The sequence below is a fragment of the Peromyscus eremicus genome, chromosome 17, assembly GCF_949786415.1.
Source record: "Peromyscus eremicus chromosome 17, PerEre_H2_v1, whole genome shotgun sequence".
In the NCBI taxonomy this organism is placed as follows: Eukaryota; Metazoa; Chordata; class Mammalia; order Rodentia; family Cricetidae; genus Peromyscus; species Peromyscus eremicus.
Genome location: NC_081433.1, coordinates 19,754,246 through 19,773,956, shown reverse-complemented (window position 1 = coordinate 19,773,956; position 19,711 = coordinate 19,754,246). Strand labels below are relative to the sequence as shown.

The 19,711-nt window shown below is 36.3% G+C and overlaps 1 protein-coding gene across 4 annotated transcripts in view; it reads right to left on the bottom strand.

The window, feature by feature from the left end:
* Nucleotides 1-1,622: 1,622 nt before the first annotated feature.
* Nucleotides 1,623-19,711, bottom strand: part of LOC131894061 (ankyrin repeat domain-containing protein 62-like) — a 38,825-nt gene continuing 20,736 nt past the window's right edge. The window contains exons 9-17 of one of the 4 annotated variants that reach the window (XM_059244196.1): nt 18,051-18,144; nt 15,152-15,180; nt 14,988-15,060; nt 13,503-13,570; nt 8,570-8,663; nt 7,324-7,352; nt 7,156-7,228; nt 4,667-4,740; nt 1,623-1,793 (exon numbers count right to left, since the gene is read on the bottom strand). In XM_059244196.1, the coding sequence (XP_059100179.1) occupies nt 1,785-1,793; nt 4,667-4,740; nt 7,156-7,228; nt 7,324-7,352; nt 8,570-8,663; nt 13,503-13,570; nt 14,988-15,060; nt 15,152-15,180; nt 18,051-18,144 (543 nt within the window). In that variant the 3' untranslated portion in view covers nt 1,623-1,784. Of the gene's footprint in view, nt 1,794-3,245; nt 3,478-4,666; nt 4,741-7,155; nt 7,229-7,323; nt 7,353-8,569; nt 8,664-13,502; nt 13,571-14,987; nt 15,061-15,151; nt 15,181-18,050; nt 18,145-19,711 lie in introns of those variants that run through there. The other 3 variants (XM_059244197.1, XM_059244198.1, XM_059244199.1) reach the window with 3 other exon arrangements.

Below are 19,711 nucleotides of genomic sequence, written 5' to 3'. Positions count from 1 at the left end.
TATCTAATAACTAAAGAATTGTATTTTATAGCCATAGAGAACCCCACAGACTTAGTATCCTAAGAATCATAGAATTATTTAGTTTCTGTATATATTTGTTTATTTCTTTCTGGATAGGAACAAACTCAAAAGTAAGGGCAAAACGTATACCTTATTTTGGGCCCATTATGTTTTCTGCAATAATTATCTCTACAGAGTTAATCAAAGTCTCCATCCTCACTCCTCATCATACACCATGACTTCCTGGAGCATCTACACCAACTGAGAATTCATCACAAATAAAGAACACCATTCTATCCTTAACAAGGCCAAAGTAGATGATTCACCAAAGTCTGAGATGCGGTAGCCAACACAGTTTCATTCCAAATGCTGATACACATCTATTTGGAATCTACTCTAAGAATCTATGCTGTCAGAACCCAATCTGAGATTATATAAGCAGTCACAAACTTTATAATGGACTTTTAATCTAATCCCATGAGTTTCTTACTTCCAATTCTTTAATTTTCACTTATAGAGCACTACCTGCTGAAGTGGTGATACTCACAAATGGACAAAAATATATACATTTACAGTGGATCGATTGTTACAGTTATACTGTTCTTTGGTAATAAGATGTAGATTTGAAAAAGCAAGTATTTAAATCCTTAATGGGTTCTCACCAATGAAGAACACAGGAAGAGTGGGACACTTTGTTCTAGTTTCAGACAATCTTGGGATCTAGGCACTCAAGTCACATTTTCCTCACAAGTCAAATACATTACTTTTCTTTGCCACATAATTTTTTTAATTTTCTCAATTTTATTATTAACTTAGCACAACCTTAAATACTTGGGAGGGTACTCTCAATGTAGAAATTATCTACATTATATTGGCCTACTTGCCTATAGGTGATTGTCTTTATTATATTAATTAAGGTGTAAAGCACCACCACTGTGAGCAACACCATTCTCTATGCAGGGGAAACTGAGCTGTCTACGTAAAGAAGGGAATTGAGCACTAGAATGTATGTATTCCTTTTACATTTCTGACTGTGGTCCTAATGTGAGCAGCTAGCTCCTGATAGCTTGACTTCCCTTCTAGGATGAACTAGACCTGGCACTTTGAGTTAAAATAAACTCCACCTCCCTTATTTTGTTTTGTTCAGAGTACTTTATCACAGTAATCAGAGAAAAACTAGGACACTAACCCTTTACTTCATATACTTGACATACTTTACTTACTCCTTATTATCACTATTTTTCTCATTTTTCATTCCCATTTTTCTCACCTCCTTATAACTTATTAGCATGTCATTGGTATTAGGATACCTAGAAATACAACTCACAATTCATCTTCCTTAGTGATACTCTTAAACTGTCAGTGAAACTTGATAATGGATTATCAATTTTCCTTATTCCACATTTATGGATGACTTTCTTTGGTTAGTAGCCTACTTCGGCCTCCTATCATAAATTAGCATCAAACCAAATGACTTTTCCACAAAATGTACTTCCTACCTGTTGCTTGTCTGTTTGTCTTTTCTCTTCTTGAAGCTGCTGCCACGGATATATTGCCAGCCACGTTTGGAAGATCCCCGGAGATTCTCTGTTACAGTAAGTAGTGATCATAAATTGTGCAAAGTCTTCCCAATCAATTTCATGAAGGTGCTAAATTTCATATTTTAAAATTACATAGGGTTGAATATAAAAGAAGCATGTACTAAAAACTAAAATATTTGGAAATAAAAACCTCATACATGCTCTTCAGATCCATCCTAACTTTTATCTTCATGTGATCATTGACTATGTAAGCTACAGGGAAGACCAAAAGAACATACAAGTAGACAGTAGCAGATGATTCATATATTTTACTCAGGAATTTACTTTTGCATATCAAAATCTACTTTGCATTCCCTACAAAACTTAGAGAACTTTTTTCAACAACAAAAAAATAGGTACTTAAGCAACTTCTCATAAATGCACTTGATGTAAAACAACATTGAATATCCAAGGTAATTAAAATGGCAGCAGGTGTTTTAGAATCAGATGCAAAATATGTCGCAAACTACTGTTGGCACAATCAGAACTGGACAGAATTTGAAGTTTCTTCACTTAAATTAGGGATAAAAGTCTGTATTTTGTCGTTGCTGCTGCTGCGGCTGCTGCTGTTGTTGTTAAAATCACTTACTGACTGTAGAAAAATGGTTTAATCAATGACAAATTGGGAAGCAGAGGCAAGACAACACATTGGAAGCCACAACTGGTAGACAGGAAGGGAGGAAGTAATCAAAAGGCTACTAGTAGAGGAATGAGCCAAGTCTAGAAAACAGAAATAAAACTAGCGAAGACTATCTCTACAAAGAAACCCAAATGCACACCAACTACACCAATATGCTCATGCTGACGTGGGTCTCACCAAAGGAAGTATATCCCAAAACTCCAATCATCCATCACCACAAAATTCAGGCAGCAAGACAGTTCACATTCTTAGAAACCTAAACTGAAGGTGGGAATTCGGCCCTCACAGAGGTGAGAGTGGAATGAAACCAATCAATGAAGATGAGGTACAGATACAAAATGGAATTGAATTCAACCACAGAGAAAAGAAAGCCAAGAGGTTGGCGAGAAAAGAGATTTATTTGGAAGTTATTATATTTAGTGAGGGGACTCATACTCAAAAAGACAAATGGCAGATATGCTTTCATAAGTAAATCCTAGCCTCTAATTTTTAGACCTGAGTATTCTGTGAGGGTCGAGGCAAAGTTTATGAACTAGGAAGAGGACCATGAGATTAGGGGGGAAAGACTTTAAGGAAAGGAAGTGGGAAAGGTAGTAGAATAATAAGAAATGAAAAAGGGGGGACCACTGAGAATGGGAGGGCGTGATCTGAGGTGAGAGTGGGTGAGAGGAAGAAGATCAGCCTAAATATGTATGAAAACACCGTAATGAAACCTCTTACTTTGCATGCTAATTTAAAAGTATTTAAATAACAAGTTAACAAAAAAACTTTTTGTGGTACGGCTGAATAATGTTACACCAATACTACGTATCAGTATACAACCTTTTTTAATGAAGGAGAACTCCCGGCACAATGACGTTGAGTTCTGAAGTGACTGTACTGCACAAGTCCCTTAGTTGCATATTTCTATTATATGCAGATACATATTTCAAGAGTAAAGTGATTAATGTGAAGATTATCTCATGCCCTGCTTCCTGGTCATACAGGGTAAGAGCCAGCTAAAGAGAAGGTGTGATGCACGCTCCTCCTGCCCAGGTGCTCATCTTGTGGATTTCACTTGGTTGGTATGTCTCCATCCTTTCATTAGAAGTTACTTCTCACTCCAAAAAAATCTTCTCTAAATTTAAAACTGCACCACCACCCACAGCCCCATCCTAACAACAAACTCCTTCAATTCTGTGTCAACTGTTATTTTTTTCATATAATCCACATATAGTGATTTAAAAGTATTTGCTGAGTATTGTTTAGCTCTTCTCACTAGAAAATGCGACATTTGGTGTTTAAATATCTAGCTAGTACATCATTGACCCTCAATAACAAAAACTATTTGTTATTATCTTAGTTAGGGTTTCTATTGCTGTGAGGAAACACCAGGACCAAAGCAACTTGGGGAGGAAAGGGTTTATTTGGCTTTCACCACTGTTTATCATCAAAGGAAGTCAAGACAGGAATTCAGAACAGTGCAGGAACCTGGAGGCAGGAGCTGGTGCAGAGGCCATGGAGGAGAGCTGCTTACTAGCCTGCTCATCATGGCTTGCTCAGCCTGCTTTCTTATAGAACCCAGGACCACCAGCCCAGGGATGGCTCCACCCACAGTGGCCTGGACCCTTCTCCATCAATCACTAATTAAGAAAATGCCTTGCAGTCAGATCTTATGGAAGTATTTTCTCAATTGAGGTTTCCTACTTTCAGATAACTCTGGCTCCTGTCAAGTTGACATAAAACTAGGCAGCACAGGTCTCAATACTTAAAAAGTTTTCAGTAATGCCTCAAGCACTATTCATATTTCTGTTACAGCTTATTCTTCAAAAAATTCAGAATATGTTTAATACTATCTCATCTATAGAAATTCTGCATTAAGTTGTTCAAATACGTTCTAAAGTCCACTAGAGAGAACAGATCACATTTTTGATATTTACTGATTTGATTTCCTTCATGCTGGACTCATCACTACTACCTTGTTAGTACGTACACATGCACAAACTTAAGACTAAAAAATGGTCATGGGTTTTCTCAGATAAAAAATATATACAGACAGTATTTGTTAAAATATCTTGCTCCTAAGGTTAATAAACACAGGGAAAATGTTTATGTAAGGATTAGATATTAGCCATATGTTCCATAAGATGATAAAATATTCTTTAAGACTTTAAGACTAAGTATTAAATGGTAAGCCATCAATTCTTGGTTGTCTAAACTGCAATTTCCTTTGGTCCATGCAACATTCTTTTTTTTCCCATGACAGGGTTTCTCTGTGTAATGGGACTGGCTGACCTTGAACTCACTCTGTAGACCAGGCTTTACTCTATAGAACTTACTGAGATCCACCTGCCTCTACCTCTCAAGTAATAGGATTAAAGGCATGTACCACCACTACCTGGCTTCATGCAACACCCTTGAACAACAAAGATTTTTATATCAGAAACTCTAATTGATATTTACATACCAATGACTGGATATTTCTCCTGTCATCAAATCTATTGTGATCTTCCTCTGGTGTCGCTTCTAAGTCAGGCTCTACTAATAAATATATTTAGTTAAACAAACTATTAATACATTATACATAAAACAATAGTCTTTATAGAAATAGATGGAGGTATCTTAAAATTTGGTTCATAAGAATTGCTTTTTGGATTTTCCCGATTAATTTGTATCCAGCTTAACAGTTAGCCAAATATTCAGTTCCTAAAGTGTTGCTTCCAGTCATCACCAGGATTTGGATCAGTTTGACAGATTCTAGATGTAAAAAGCATTTTTGAGAGTCATCCACACATTCATCCATTCAACATAACTAAGCAAACCCTCAGAAGTGAAACTTTAAAAAAATCACAGAAATGCATGTGTGTACACTCTTCTTTGTTTCTTACTATTAACTTTTAAATAAGCCACTAATTATTTTCTAAACAAAATTTCCATCACCCTTCACACCTTCCTCTTTGCTACCTTATGTTCAACTTATTTCTGTCCACTATTGTAACTGTTTTGTTTCATCTTTTAATACTTAGTTCATCATATAAAGTATTGAGTTCTGACTCTTCCTACATAAATAGATAATTCTTTCCTTGGGTCTGTCTGAGTATTTTATTGACTTTTTCAACATTATCTTTACCATTAGACCTGCAAATTATTTATTTACACGTTTATTCCTTTTATCTACCCTTGAGGAAACAATCCTTTAAGTCATTGCAGTGTAAGCAGGCTCTATTTCATTTAGTAAAATAACTGTTTATTGTATTCTTATTAGATGCTGGCACTGTATAGGAAAGACTGTAAATAATGGGTATGTGGATGGCTTTTTCTAAACATAATGCCTGCTTGATACTTAAAATATGAGGTTAGTCAGACATCAGTAAATAAAGTGCAAGGACATGAAAGGAAGTAACAAGAGGGAGTACTATGTTTAGTAGGGATCTATCTAAAAGCAGATTGTTAGAAAAGATACCACCAGCAGTCTAGTAAATTCACAGGAAATGGAAGACTGGAGGATGTGCTAATGATACAGTGTTGGACACAAGTCATGAAAGCCTTCTCTGGAATTTTAAGAAGGTTAGACATTTTCATTTCAAAATGAAATGCTAACGTTTTCAATGCAGTTGAATCATCAAGTTGGTTGGACAATTATTGTGCACAATGTGTGCATAAGTGGAGGTAGATGTTCTATAAAAAGTTACTGGAGCAAAATAAACACTATACAGACCATAACTGATAGGATAAATATAGGAATATTTAGGTTATAAATTTATCAGTGTCTTCTGCAACCAAATTGTATTAAATGAATTAATGTTTAAGTACGTTTGTATCCTTGGAGAAATAGACTTGTCATTTGAGAAAACTATAAAGTGAGTTATGTTTAAGTTGCTTGTGTTTGCCATTTTTCTGGTGCACATCTTACTAGGAGGATAAGGGGACCAGGCTGATGTTTTGTTTTGAATGAACTGATTCTTTAATCTACTAAACCCATCAAGTGTAACATCATAGTAGGGTATTGGCTTCTGGGTAAATTACGTGAATAGCATCTATGAAGCAATTGTATACAGGTGTGTGATGTTGCATGTAGAGGTTGGTACTACTACAGAGCAACTGAAGTCTATAAAATACAGTCTTGAGGTTAGGAGCAAAAGGAAGGCACAAGTGATGTCATATCACAATGTATGATTTATTGTGATAGACCTGATTCCATGATAGATTAATGGCATGGAAATAACAAATATGCAACTTAAAACACATATAGATGTACCTAATCAGTAGACTGCCCAATTATAATAAAAATGAACATTTTATTTATAGGTATAATTTAATATTGCGTTGCTTGAAATTGTGTATTAAAGGGAGGCTCTTATTTTTCAGATGGCTGGGTAAGTGAATCAGCAGGTAAATGACAATTCACTCAGCCATCCAACTAGTATTTTAGACTTGGAGAAAAACCTTAGGTTTTCACAACTACTCTCTAGAAATCCCTAATTGTTATATGGTATTAAATCAGGCAAAGCTTATGGAACAACACATGAAAGAAGAAACATCTGGTTTAAAGCACATACTTCCAACACAATTTTCTAGCCCTGAAAATGCCTTTATTTTCAATTATCTACACCACCAATGACCTCTGAAGGATTTAGCTCAACACAATGGTTAAATTTATCAGGTTTTTTTGTTGTTCTTCTCTCATACAATACATTCTGACTGCAGTTTCCCCTCCCTCCACTCCTCCCAGGCCTCCACCTACCTCCCCTCTCCCCCAGATCTACTGCTCTTCCATTTCCCTTCAGAAAAGAGGAGGCCTCCCTGGGATATCAACCAAATATGGCCTAACAAGTTACAGTAAGACTAGGCACAAACCCATCTGGATATGTTTTCAAAGTGGGAATGAGAAACCTGTAAGCACTTGGAAAATCTTAAAAATGTTTCCTTCTAGGGTAATGTTATTGCATACTTCACCTGGTTTGAAGGCTGATGCAGTCTTCGTTGTCCATGCTTCTCTGAAAACAGTGTCATTCATTTCAACAGGAGTCTGGGTGGGTATTTGAAACAGGAAACTTAATAAATATTGTATACTTCACCCAGTGGTGAGGCTCATCAGCCAAGATAAAGTACAGTAGTGATTACCATCAATTGAGCATGTTCCTCGTCAGACTCTAAAATGGCAAATGGACATCAGTCAATCTAAGTAAATATCATGAAGTCATCCACATATAGTCACCACACAGAGTTGTTATCAAATTGAGTTCTCACATTTTCCTTTAGTAATGATTACTGTAGTTTTGGGGGTTGGGAAACTTTTGGATTGTTCTCTTATTTTCCGATTGAGGCAGCTATGTTAAAGAAATATCATGAATAAAAATAAGAAAAGAGCTTTCAACAAATATTTTCAAAGGAGATTGTGAATCTAATGACTGTACCAGAAGCAGAATAGGCACATGTGGTGAGTGAGTTGATTGATACAGGGAAAAATGACCTCTAACCAAAGGAGCAAAACATGACTCTGAGGATGTTTAACTGTCAGAGATGTTGGTTGAGTGAGGCATCATATATTTCAATAAAACACTGTCAACAGATTGAATCATTAAGGAAAAGATTGTTGCCTTCTTCAATTCGTGCCATAAATTAGGAAGAACACATGAGTGGTAACTTCTCCAAAAAAGCTCTCTGAACTAATTGGAAAATGAGTAATCTTGTGCTTTTTTTCCAATTATATTATTTTGTCATATATACATATATATAATATGTATATATACATATATATAATTAGCCCCACGAAGGTGCAGTACATTACATGACATTAAACTTTTATATGTATGTTTGACCATACATAATTTTATTTATCTATGATACATAAAGCACAACTTTTCTTGATGGAGTACTTAATGCCTTCAATGATAAAAAAAAAAAAAAAACAAGTATAGGGACATTTCGTTCCACTTCTTAGACACATTTAGATACTGAAAGTTCAGTTTATGCTTTCACAACATTTATAATACCATTCCATAATTTAGCTAAAGTAGTCTCATAACTCCCACTCTCTCCTGTGTATAATGCCTTCTTTCACATCATTCACTCCATGTAATCACTGCTTTTCTTGTTCTGCAGTCTCCTATCCTTTCCTTAATATCAGAATTCCTCAGGTGCTAGAACACCCTGTCACATAATTCATAGTCCAGGTCTTTCAGTGATGCTACCAATTTAGCTTATTGCTAAAATTTGAAGTTATTCAACTTGTTATTTGAGTTTCTTATTTCTTCCTGGATACCTATAATATTTTTAGTATTGTGTGGCAGCCACCTGTTTTGAATAAATAAGTCAAATAAATAATAAAAAACCTAGAGTAGTTTTTAAAATAAAATTCTATTCCTACCTTTCATTTGTCCATTCATATTAATTTTTCCCATTTGATATCTTGCACCAGATAAACGGCCAGCATTCATCTGTGGAAGATCCTCCAAGATACTCTGTCAAAATAAGTGTTAATAAGTTACATGAACATCTCCTAACAGCCTTCTAAGAAGATATCTGATTTTCCAACTTCAAAAGCAATTAAACTAGAAAATAAGAGTAAGTTGTACAGGCAGTAAAACACTTGACGAGGATGTTGTATATGTTCTTTATATCAATTTAATCCTTTTCTGTCATATGGTTTGCTGACTATGTAAACAGATCAGGGAAGGCCAGAAGAGAAAAATGTATGTACACAATAATGACTAGTCTGTATATTTTAGTAAGGATTAACTTCTAAATATCTAACTCTACTTTGCATACCCACAAAAAGGAGAATTCTCAAAAAAACATATTTAGACAAATTTTATTGAAAAATACAAACACTTGCTGTAGTACAACATTTAACATTTAGAATACTTCTCCAATGATAGAAATTGTCTTAGAGGCAGAAGAAGATTTTTTCCATAAAAAGAATTCCTAGCTTGTCATGTTGGGTATCAACAAAACACTGAAGAAGTTGTTCGGTATGGGTAAACATTTAAATCATACATGGTTTTATATAAAATGTTTACTGGTTTAAAAAATGCTTAAATGAGCCGGGCGGTGGTGGCGCACGCCTTTAATCCCAGTACTTGGGAGGCAGAGCCAGGCGGATCTCTGTGAGTTCGAGGCCAGCCTGGGCTACCAAGTGAGTTCCAGGAGAGGCGCAAAGCTACACAGAGAAACCCTGTCTCGAAAAACCAAAAAAAAAAAAAAAATGCTTAAATGGGTGGTAAGTAAGAAAATTTCTGTTTATGCTGTATTTAAATAATAGCATGAAAATATTAGATATAATATGCAACTCCTTCATAATGAAGAAATTCCAAAAAGTGTAGCAAGCCTTAGTAAGAACAGGATCATAAGCCTGTGTGTGTTTGTATGTCCATATAAATGTATATACATATGCATAAATATGACAAAAAAATTTAAAAAGAGGCAGGAATATGAGAGGAAGTATGAGGGGCACAGGAGGAGCAGGATGGGGTAGAAGGAGAGGTGGAAATGATATAAATGTTATAAATTCATGTAAGAAGTTCTAACAACAATTTGAAATTTAAGTTTAAAAAGGAACATTTCTTTACTTGCAGATGATGTGATTTTGTGCCTAAAAGAACCCAAAGGCTCCATAAGAAAACTCCTACAGCTGCTAAATACATTCTGCAAAGACACAGAATATAAAATTAAAATATATAAAAACCAACGGTCTTCCTATACATGACAAACTGAGAAAGATATAAAGAAAATGATATAAATTTGAAAAAGAGCAAGAAGGGGATACATGGGAGGGCTTGGAGGAAGTAAAAAGAAGGGGGAATTATATAATAATAACTTCAAAAATAAAAAATCAGGAAAATTATGCCATTCACAACAGCATATGTGTGTATGTATGTATGTATGTATGTATGTATGTATGTATGTGGGAATCAATTTAACTGATGACGTAAAAGATTTGTACAATGAAAACTTCAAATTACTGAAAAATAAATTGAAGAAGATATCAAAAGATGAAAAGACCTTCCATGCTCATAGAAGTGGTAGGATTAATGTTGTAAAAAATTACCATCTTACCAAAAGCAATCTACAGATTGAACATAAGCCCTATGTGTATTCCAACACAATTATTCAGAAAAACTGAAAAAGTAATCTTGAATTTCATATGGAAATACAAAAGACTCAGGATAGACAAAACATCTTGAACAACAAATAGTGGGAGGTAGCATCGTCCCAGATTATAAGCTCTATCTCAAAACTATAATAATAAAAACAGCATGATACTGGAATAAAAACTGACTCATTCACCAATGGACTATAACTGAGGACCAACACACAAGCTCACACTCCTACCATCACGCGATTTTATCAAAGAGCTCAACAATACTATTGGAGAAAAGGCAGCATTCTCAGCAAATGCTGCTGGTTAAACTGAATGAATACATGTAGAAGAATGAAACTCAACCTTTATCTCTCATCCTGCATAAACACAAACTTCAAAATAAGACCTGATATCCTGAAAAAGGTCGTATGGAAGCTTTATAGTGTAAAAGCTACCAGATGTATGGATAGATTTGATTATTGATAAGTAGATGATGATTATAGAAAGATAGATAGATAGATAGATAGATAGATAGATAGATAGATAGATAGATAGAGATATATATTAGATAGATAATAGATAGAAGATAGATAGGTAGATAGATGAGAGATATAGATAGATAGATAGATAGATAGATAGATAGATAGATAGATAGATAGATAGATGATAGATGATAGATAGATAGATAGATAGATAGATAGATAGATAGATAGATAGATATAGATATAGATAGTCAGATTTTTCTTTGGGCCACCAGCTCACAAATAATGACATGGAGACTTATATTAATTATGAAAGCTTGTCCTTAGCTTAGGTTTACTTTTAACTAACTTTTATAACTTAACTCATTTCTATTCATCTACATTCTGTCACGTGCTGCCATCCTACTTCCTCCATGTCTCCTCGTGTCCCTCTCACTCATCTAGATTCCTCCTCTTCCTCCTTTCTCTCTCTGCCTGGAAGTCCCACCTGTATCTCCTGCCTAGCTATTGGCTGTTCAGCTTTTTATTACACCAATCACAGCAGTACATCTTCACACAGTATACAAATATCCCACATCACAGATAGATAGATAAAAGATAGATATAAGCCTGTAACAAGGCAACAATATCCCTACTACATTTCATAGATAAACTAATAAAAAAGCCCAATACCAGAAATTGGTTATTTCTTTTGTAGTTGTTGGACAATAAGGCCACATAGATGCTGAACAATACAGGCATGCTCTTGATTACCTTCCAAAACTTGAAAGTAAGACCCTAGTACTGAAGACACCATATACTTGAGTGATAGAATATAAAGAAATTAAGCTCATGCTGAACCAGAAACTTGATCCATACTAGCTAGTTTTCATTGCTCTGGAAGATGCTATGCATGCTAATGGAGAAAAAAAATTATCAATTACCCAACTATGAACCCTACAAGCTACAATAATGGCTGGCCTGCCAATGCATGCCCACTAATATAATTATGGCACAAACATTATAAAAGTAACCAACCACTTCCTGCTTGAATTTAAGTCCTGCTCACAACAATGAAACCATACCTGGAACTATTATCAGGTGAAGAACCCATGGTTAGACAAACTACAGGCCCTAGAAAGAGTCTACTATTACTATGCTGCTAAATGGACATAGTAATTAAACTGACTTCTAATGACTTGTTGACATACTAATAGAGCAACGCATCTCTTAACCCTCATTCAAGATGCTTCTATTTATGGTAAATGATGATTAACACAGAGATTTACAATGGACCGAATTCCAGACACTGCAGAATGCTCATCCATAGAGTATGCATACCATACCCCTCCTTCCAAGGCTCAAGGATCATTACAGAAGTGGTGGCTGACTACAGGGAAACAATGTCTTCTGGGCACCATGGGGCAGCTGCACTAATGAACTCCAGCCCCTAAAAGGCTGTGTAAGCCTAATCCTAAAATAATCCCAGCATGAAGAGGGAAATTGGGCACAAAACCCCACCCTTAGCCATGGAGCTATAAAGTAGTTGTTAGATGCTGGGAGAGGAAGGGTCTGTTTTCTTCAAGTGTAGCTCCTGGAAAATCTACCACAACTCAATGGATGACCACACATCCAAGAATATCTGGGTAGCACACTGTATTTGATGGGTATTTTTTAAGGAATATCTATGCAATACAGTAAATAGTTGTGAAAGCTCAGATAAAGATGGTTTCTTGGGGGTCTAGAAAATATGCAGAAAAACTGGGCTGGGGGGGCAGTGACAGGTGGCTGTGTACTTCTCATGGTAAAGGCTTTTATTTAAAATGAAGATGCATCAATTCCTAAGTACTGGAGGTAAGTTTTATACTGCGCAGTTATTAAGAGAATTTGAGAATAGAGGAGTCAAAATAACGAAACTTTTCTTGCTTTTCTACAGTTAGTGACAACTGAGACATAATTAAACTTATTTGTTTGGCCTGGGGAAGAGAGTCTCCAAGTCCTTTTCTCTAGCTCCCTACAAGTTATCCTGGCATGAAAAAACTGTGACTGCATTTTCTTCAGGAAAAAAAGTTTCAAAAAAATGGCCAACATAATCTAAATTTGTTTAAAAAAAATTAATGTACGGTTTTCTATCTTGAACATAGCTTAAAACTCTTGTGTGTTTCCAGATAACCTCAGTGCACACATGGCTGCTATGGGACAGTGGTTTACTAGATACTGAAAAATGTCATTTCTACAGTGATGTAAATATAAGATGCTTTATAACACATACCCATCTATTTGTGCCTATGCAACTGCTCCAATCTATCGTGAACCTAGCTTTCAGTTCTTCTTCCTTCTCTACTGAATGTAATTAACCCATGGTTAAGGGGGGTGAAGGGTCACATAAAGTTAGGTGGGTAGGGAATTGGGATGGGTCTGGAAGGGGTTGGATCAATATGATCAAAACATGTTGTGCAAAATCCTCAAACAACAAATAATTTTTTTCAAGTTTAACTATAAATTAGTATGGAGTTTAAAAACATTTTAAAGTTTTTTTTTGTTTTTGTTTCAAGGGTTTCTCTGTATAGGCCTGGCTGTCCTGGAACTTGCTATGCTAAATTTTATAACAAGGGAAAATGTTTTAAACATTAAATATTTAGTTATGATCTATTGATTCTATTAAGTAATCTAAACATATGACTTCATGGGGCTAATTCCATACTACTAAACAAAAGAAGACAATATTATGTGATATTTAAAATGAAATATTTTCATACCAGTGGCTGATTATTTTCACTTTCATTGGACATATCTTCTTCCACTGACATCAATTCTAACTCTGGTTCTGTTGGCAAATACATTTATCTAATTAAATTGCATAGAATTCATATAAAGCAATAGTCTGTATGATAAAAGGACTGTTTTAATGACTTAAAGTAACATTATATAGTTACTTCCCAAGTAAGAATTTCAATTAAGTATATATTGAGCTGGATATTTCTAGTTGTCTAAAGCAGTGGTTCTCAACATGGGGGTCACATATCCGATATCCTACACAAAAGATATTTACTCATAAGCATCAGAGGGTGTTGTACATCATAAAGATTTGCACATAAACTCATCCATGAATAGAGCCTCCAGAAACAAAGACCCTAGCAATGAATAAATTCATAATGTGCATTAATTTTTATCTTATCATGTTATATCTTAAACAATCTGCTAAGCATTTTGATCACAAAACAATAGCCAAGTCATATGTTTTTGTCTATGATCACACGGTTTCCAACATGTGAAAATGTTTTCACCAACTATCAGACAAACTTCTTCTCCAAGGCTCAGACCAGTGCATGGCGTCTTCCCTGGCTATAGCTTTCCTTCGCCTGCTTCAGTGCTTCGGTGACTTCCACCACAACTGTCAATCATTCTTCCCGTGTCCCTCCCTCCCACCCCTGCACTAGAGCTGTCAATCTTTTCCAACACCCGTGTGGAGTCAGTTTTTCTAGATTTGACTCAGTAACTGTTTTTGCATCCTGATAGTAAATGGCATGAGGTTTTGGAGAATGAAAGTAAAATGTTAGGGCTGGATTTTTTTTTTTTTTAGAGTTAATGGTTTGACTATTAAGAGGTGGGGTGGGACAGATAGAGGACTTTTCAGGGAGGAAAAAATAAAAGTAAGTGAAACCAGGACACTTTTATAAGTATCTTTGGCTTTGAAACCTAAAGTCAATTGTGTAACATTGTAGTTAGTGATTTGTGGTAACAGATAGGATATGTGACTGAACAACTGAACTAATCTCATAGATATGAAAAAAACAATTTAGATCCAGACAGCAAATGGACTGCATCCCCCTAGTAGAAATAAAATTGCTTTTCTTGATTTTTAGGTGACAATATGCTGCTTTTTGCACATACTAGTTCAAAACCTCCTCAAGTACCTGAGATTACAGGCATGCAGCATAGAACCCAGTTTTCCAAGTAGCATTTTTTAAACTGTGGAGAAATCTCCTTATGACAGAGATCCCACACTGGAAGTTTGGGACATTGAAATACAAAATTGGAAGTACCTCACCGAACTTACATTTAAAAGATTTCATCTTGCACTCACGAATGCTCTTTTAAAAACATGGGGGCTAATATAACATTCGCATTTATAACATGTCATACCATCATCTTGCAGGGGGAAACAGAATTAGGATGGCGAAGTCTGCAAGCATTTCATACACTCTATTTCTATCCAAAGTGATTCACTTTACAAGATGTACCTGATGTGGATGGTAGCAGCTCTATTATTTCCACCACTTCATTTGGAACAGTTTCTCTCACTTCAGCAGCAGACTAAATAGGTTTTAAAGCAGAATATTTAAATGTTAGATATGTCATGTAAGATATATTTAATAATTCATGATAAGAATAAAAAGCTTATTACCTTTAAGGACAAATCTTTCTCAACCCATGCTAAAAAGCAAAGGGAAATATGATCATTTCTATGCTGATACAACACCAATCATATGCTCATGAAGAATTAGGGCAGAACTAAATTCTCATCTTAGTTTTCCAAGTATTACTCTACATTTTGAATATTTGGAGGATTTTTACAGATCTGAGCAGCAACACTGAAATCTGCTAAACAAAACATATACCCATAAGGGTTAAGAGATGGCTCAGTGGTAAACGCACTCCCTACTCTTCCAGAGGACCCATGTGCAAATCCTAGCACCCACATCAGGTAGGTCACAATTGCCTGTGTCTTCAGCTTCAGGGGATCAAATGCTGTCTTCTGGCCCCTGCTGGCACCCTTACACACATGGCAGACATTCACACAGACATACAGATGTGAACAAAAATTTAAAAATAAGTAAAATATACTCAGGAATAATCTGTGCAAAATGTAATAAAAATAGCAATTTCGGTATGACACAAATGAACCTATAATGTTTATCATTTCTCATATTAGAATGGTGTGATAGTGTGTGTTAACTTTTTGAAGGACAGTTAATGTACATTAAATAAGACACATTCAGAAAGGCAAATGTCACATGTTTTATCTCCTGTGTAGCATCTAGACTTACATACACACACACACACACACACACACACACACACACACATACATATATATATGGCATAAAAGTAGAGATGGTATTATTCTTAGAGAAGAACACCAAGAAAAGGGGTAGGGCAGGACAAGAGATTTTAATAGAGAAAAATGTGAACAGAGTGAAGATGTATTATGAAAATGCCATGATTAAATAAATTATTTTATCTCTGAATTAAAATAATTATAGGGGCTAGAGATAGTTCTGTGGTTGAGAGTACTGGCTGCTCATGCAGGGGACCTGAGTTCAATTCCCAGCACCCACATGGTATCTTACAACCATCCATAACTCCAGTTCCAGAGAATTCAATGCCCTTTTCTGGCCTCCACTGGTACTTTTACTCACACCTATGTACACATACACATAAACAAATCGTATACTAAATCTTTAAAAATTAAATAAGTAAGAATAAAAATAATTTTAAATTTTGAATAACATTCTTCTACATTCAATTATGTATTATTATTGAGAGGTGAATGAGTAAGTGCGGTTTACTACATTTTGGCATTCCTTCAACCCAACACTTCGCAGGCACAGCAATGACCTCATCTTTGGTTTGAATACACATGTATTGAAGTATCCGATGTCTGGAATTCTTGCTCTTTTGCTCCTTTTTTTTTTTTTTTTTTTGGTGTGTGTGTGTGTGTGTGTGTGTGTGTGTGTGTGTGTGTGTGTGTGTGTATCTGAGAAGGGGCTTCATGTATCCCAAGCTGGCTTTGACTTCACTATGTAGCAGATAATAACCTTAAACTTCTGGTCCTCCTGCCTCTATGTATGTGCTCTAATAAGAGGCCTGTGCCCAGTTTAGGAGGTGCTGGGGATACTGCATATCAGGCAAGCCCTCTGCTGACTGAACTACATCCCCAGTCCTCCCTCTTCTTTTCTGTTTTTTAACTTTTTATTGATTCTTTGTGGATTTCCCATCACGCATCTCGATCCTGCTCATCTCCCTTTCCCTCCCCATCTGCCCTCTACCCTTGCAACCTCCTACCACCAGGATAAAACAAAATCAAATTTATAAGAAAAAGAGAAAAAAAAATCTCATTGTGGAAGCTGTAGTGTGACACAGTGAGTCACACAGTCAACCCTTTAGTCCATACATCATTACTTGCAAGTGCCCAAGTGCCTCCCTCTTCTTTAAAAAGGAACAGCCACATCTCCGGTCCTCATACTTTCCATTTTTCATTCTTTCTGTGGATTATTCTTACCATGAACTTCCTATTTAACAGTGTCATTTTAGGATTATGATTTCGGTCTCTTCTTATGTTTGTTTCTTCTACATTTTCTATAAACACGACTAGAAACGAAAGCACATTCATTCTCTGTCTTGACTTCATTGCATCGCTGTTCATTACCGAATAGCCTTTTGTCTGTGTTTTGCTACAAAGTGGTACGATGCTGCTGTTGGCAGTGTGGCTGACCCATGGTGACTAAGAACTAGCTACAGTTGCAGTCCCTGACGCCCTGAACCACGTGTGTTTTAACAGCTGCCATGTGCTTCCGTAAAGTGCAGGAAACCCTCGCTTCCATGAAGTCAGTTTCCACGTCCCTTTACATTAACGGGTACATTCTAACACAGCCTGCAGTTCCTCCCCACCATGCCTGGCAATGGCTTGGCTGAGCTTCTTGTAACTGGGCCCTCACGTCCCTTCCCAACTTTAATGTTGTCCTGTGCAATACTATGTAGTAAAACAGTAACATTTCCCGTAACATTGTATTCTATATACGTATGACTGCTCACATAGTCTTATATTCATCCATGTGCATCAGGCCTACCTCCTCATGGTCGGGTACATAGATTATTGATGTCTTTCCAACAGGGAGGGATACAGACAGAGTACGGAGAAGTTTTCCTATTTCCCAAGCCAGTTCTGTTACGAGAAAACCATTTTATCAACTTTTCTCACATTTCTGATACCCTGTCCTTCTGTTCTAAAGAATCACTTTCTTTTCCTTGCAGTCCAATTGCACATTTGCTCTTCCTGACTTTTTATTCTTCGCTCCCTGTATTCATTCCCTTCTGGAAATGGTTATCCTAATTTAGTGTGGTGTCTTTAAGCGGTGTTCTCAGTTCAATGTACTTCAGAAAGTTGAGATGAAGCACAGCTTATTGGCGGTTCTGTTGTTACTGCCCATTAGGAGGAAAATGTATTTGATTATTAGATTACCAATGTTCGTGCTGTAAACGACATCCTCCAAGATGACATTTTGGCAAAGGGGAGAGCATACCTTCCACTTTTCTTTTGGCCGGATGTTCAAATATTTTGGCTGTAGCCACAGATGAATTGTCAGCCCAGTTCAGAGGAGCACTCTCAGAGGTACTCTGTTAAAATTAGTCACATAAAATGTCCTTAGTCACTTTAAGATATGTGAATTGATTGTTTTTTTTTAAGTAATTATACAAGAAAAAAGGAAAATATGTTTAAAATCTCAGTGTTTCAGTACCAAACCTTATACAGGCCTCTCTAGACCAAGCCCATCTCTATGGCTTTCTGTGGCAGCCTTTATAGGGATATTAACTCTGCAAACCAAACATGGCAATTTATAGGAAAAATATTCATGGGCAAGATACTTACAGGTGCGCATATTTGCAAAGAGGAACTACAATTATAGCACCTAACTCTTAGAGTCCACATCGGAAACAAAGGGGCATTTTAAAGGTGTGCATATGTAAACACATTCTTCTAAATATGATCGATATATTAAAGCAGTAAACACTGAAGTATTTCAGATGACTGAAATTATTTCGGTGTTAATGTACTTGGCTTGGGACCTGTGAGATGGTTCAGCGGGCAGAGGTATCTGTTATGAAGGCTGACACCTGAGTTTGAGCCCAAGAACCCACACATGGCGGAAAGAGGGATACGACTCCACAAAGTTGACCTTCGACCTCCACATACTCACTGGACACATGCACATCTGCACACACACACACACACACACACACACACACACACACACACAAACACACACACACATGCACACACACATGCCACAAACAATAATAAATAAATACAATTAGAAGGCATCTGGCTCGAAAAGCTATTTCTGTGTGTATTAGTTTGTATAAAAACAGAGGAATTTAGAAACTGGGTCATTTGAGCAAAGGTTTCCTAAACAATTTTATTAGTACAAAGCACCCACAGTGACTTAGAAGTGTTGTTGTTTGTTTTTCTATCCTAAAACCATGGCATAACTCCTCATCTGCAACAGCACGTGCTGGACACCTAACCACAAAAATGACTGAAGGTCAGAATATTTAAAAATCCATCAGAAAGGCTTCAAGTGCCAAGTTGGTATCTTCCTATAGGATATATTCATAAATGAGTTACTGAGGTTTGCTATAATCATGTGCCTCTTGTAACTGAAATCTAGTATAATCTTGATGCTACCACCATTTATTTGTCCTCAGGTAAAAGAAAATGTCTTCAGTACTTAGGTCTGGAATGAGAACAGGGTTGTTTTCTTGTGTAGTAGCATACTTTATATTTCATAAAAGGTTTCTCCATTTCCTATGTGTATTCATGAGATACATGAAAACGTTGCGTACTTTCTACTGTCTTAAAGTCACAGTAATGTTCTTGATATTGCCGCATGTTTTCCTGCATTAGGTTTTCCCAAGATACTAAATGACAGGACCAGGGTTCTAATGGGCCCTCTACCTTTACCTACTGCACCCACATCACTGTACAACTCTTCTTACATTTAAAACATCAGGCCCAGGACTAAAGAGATGGCTCAGGGATTAAGAGTACTAGCTGCTCTTGCAGATGACCTGGGTTCGAATTCCCAGCATCCATACAGTTCCTCACAGCCACCTCTAACTCCTACTCCGGGTGATCTGATGCCCTCTTCTGACCTCCACAGGGATCACGCACATGCGTGGTGAA